This window comes from Hipposideros armiger, unplaced genomic scaffold (assembly GCF_001890085.2).
Source record: "Hipposideros armiger isolate ML-2016 unplaced genomic scaffold, ASM189008v1 scaffold_19, whole genome shotgun sequence".
NCBI classification, from domain to species: domain Eukaryota; kingdom Metazoa; phylum Chordata; class Mammalia; order Chiroptera; family Hipposideridae; genus Hipposideros; species Hipposideros armiger.
In genome coordinates, this window is record NW_017731369.1 from 5,953,457 (window position 1) to 5,954,430 (window position 974).

Consider the following 974-nt stretch of genomic DNA (forward strand, 5'->3'; position numbering starts at 1 on the left):
GGAAGCTGGGGTGTGTCCAGATGAAAGCTTCTCCCTGGCACCCCGACGGCCGTCACCATGACCCTGGGCTCAGCAATAACGTGCAGGCGTTAGAGGTCCGGTCCACTCAATGGGGCCAGGGAAACTTCGTTCTGGAAGCGTGCAGGGCTGATTCCTTGCTCATTTGGCCACACCTCTTCTGGTTAAGTGTCGGAATCACTCCATTTTCCTATCCAGCATACTCAGAACATCTGTCCCAGGCAGCTACGCCCTCCTGGGGACACATGGAACGAGGGATGGCCAGTGCAGGAGCCGGTGCTGACAAATCCCCGACCTGCGCCTCCTCCTCAGGCTTCAGGGTCTATTTCTCCATCTTCCGGACATGACCCCATCTCATCCAGCCAGACTAGGAGACAGAGGGGGGATCAACATCTGGATGGACCTCCACCCCATCCAGGCCCCATTTCCCTGGGAGCTCCAGGGCTGGTACCTCTGAGCTCCTTGCTTTCTACCACCACCCTGAGCTCCCCCCTATATGGGCCATGGTGTCAACGGATGCTGAGAGAGGACCCCAGTGATGCTGGGTCTCACAGGATTTCCCCCACACCCCTCAGCTCACACTCAGTGCTGAGCTCCCTGGGTCCCTGGCTGAGGTCCCTGGGGTTGTGCGCACCCCTAGGCCCACCCTGGGCTCAGTTTCTTTCAACCCAGGGCTGGGCAGTTCTAGAGATGGGAAGTTGAGGCTCAGAGAGGGGAGACCTGCTCTAAGTCAGCAGGATGGTCAGGCAGGGTTCCAATTCCTGACTGCCTGGGGAAGCCCCAGCTACCTGATCATCACTCAGAGCCCTCCGGCCTGGAGGAAGTGCCACCCTGGTCTGGCAGTCTTTCCTCCTGCCCTAAATATCAGGGGCGAGAATATAGACAACACACCATGAGAAATCAGCCCTTGACTTTCCTTGTCTCAAATCCTTCACTATTACTGTCTCCATTTTACA

The 974-nt window shown here is 57.4% G+C and overlaps 1 protein-coding gene across 3 annotated transcripts in view; it reads right to left on the reverse strand.

Annotated features, from left to right (window-relative positions):
- Positions 1 to 6: 6 nt before the first annotated feature.
- Positions 7 to 974, reverse strand: part of CLMB (calcimembrin) — a 36,978-nt gene continuing 36,010 nt past the window's right edge. For all 3 annotated transcript variants that reach the window (XM_019634637.1, XM_019634628.1, XM_019634633.1), the window contains one exon: positions 7 to 385. In XM_019634637.1, the coding sequence (XP_019490182.1) occupies positions 327 to 385 (59 nt within the window). In that variant the 3' untranslated portion in view covers positions 7 to 326. The remainder of the gene's footprint in view (positions 386 to 974) is intronic.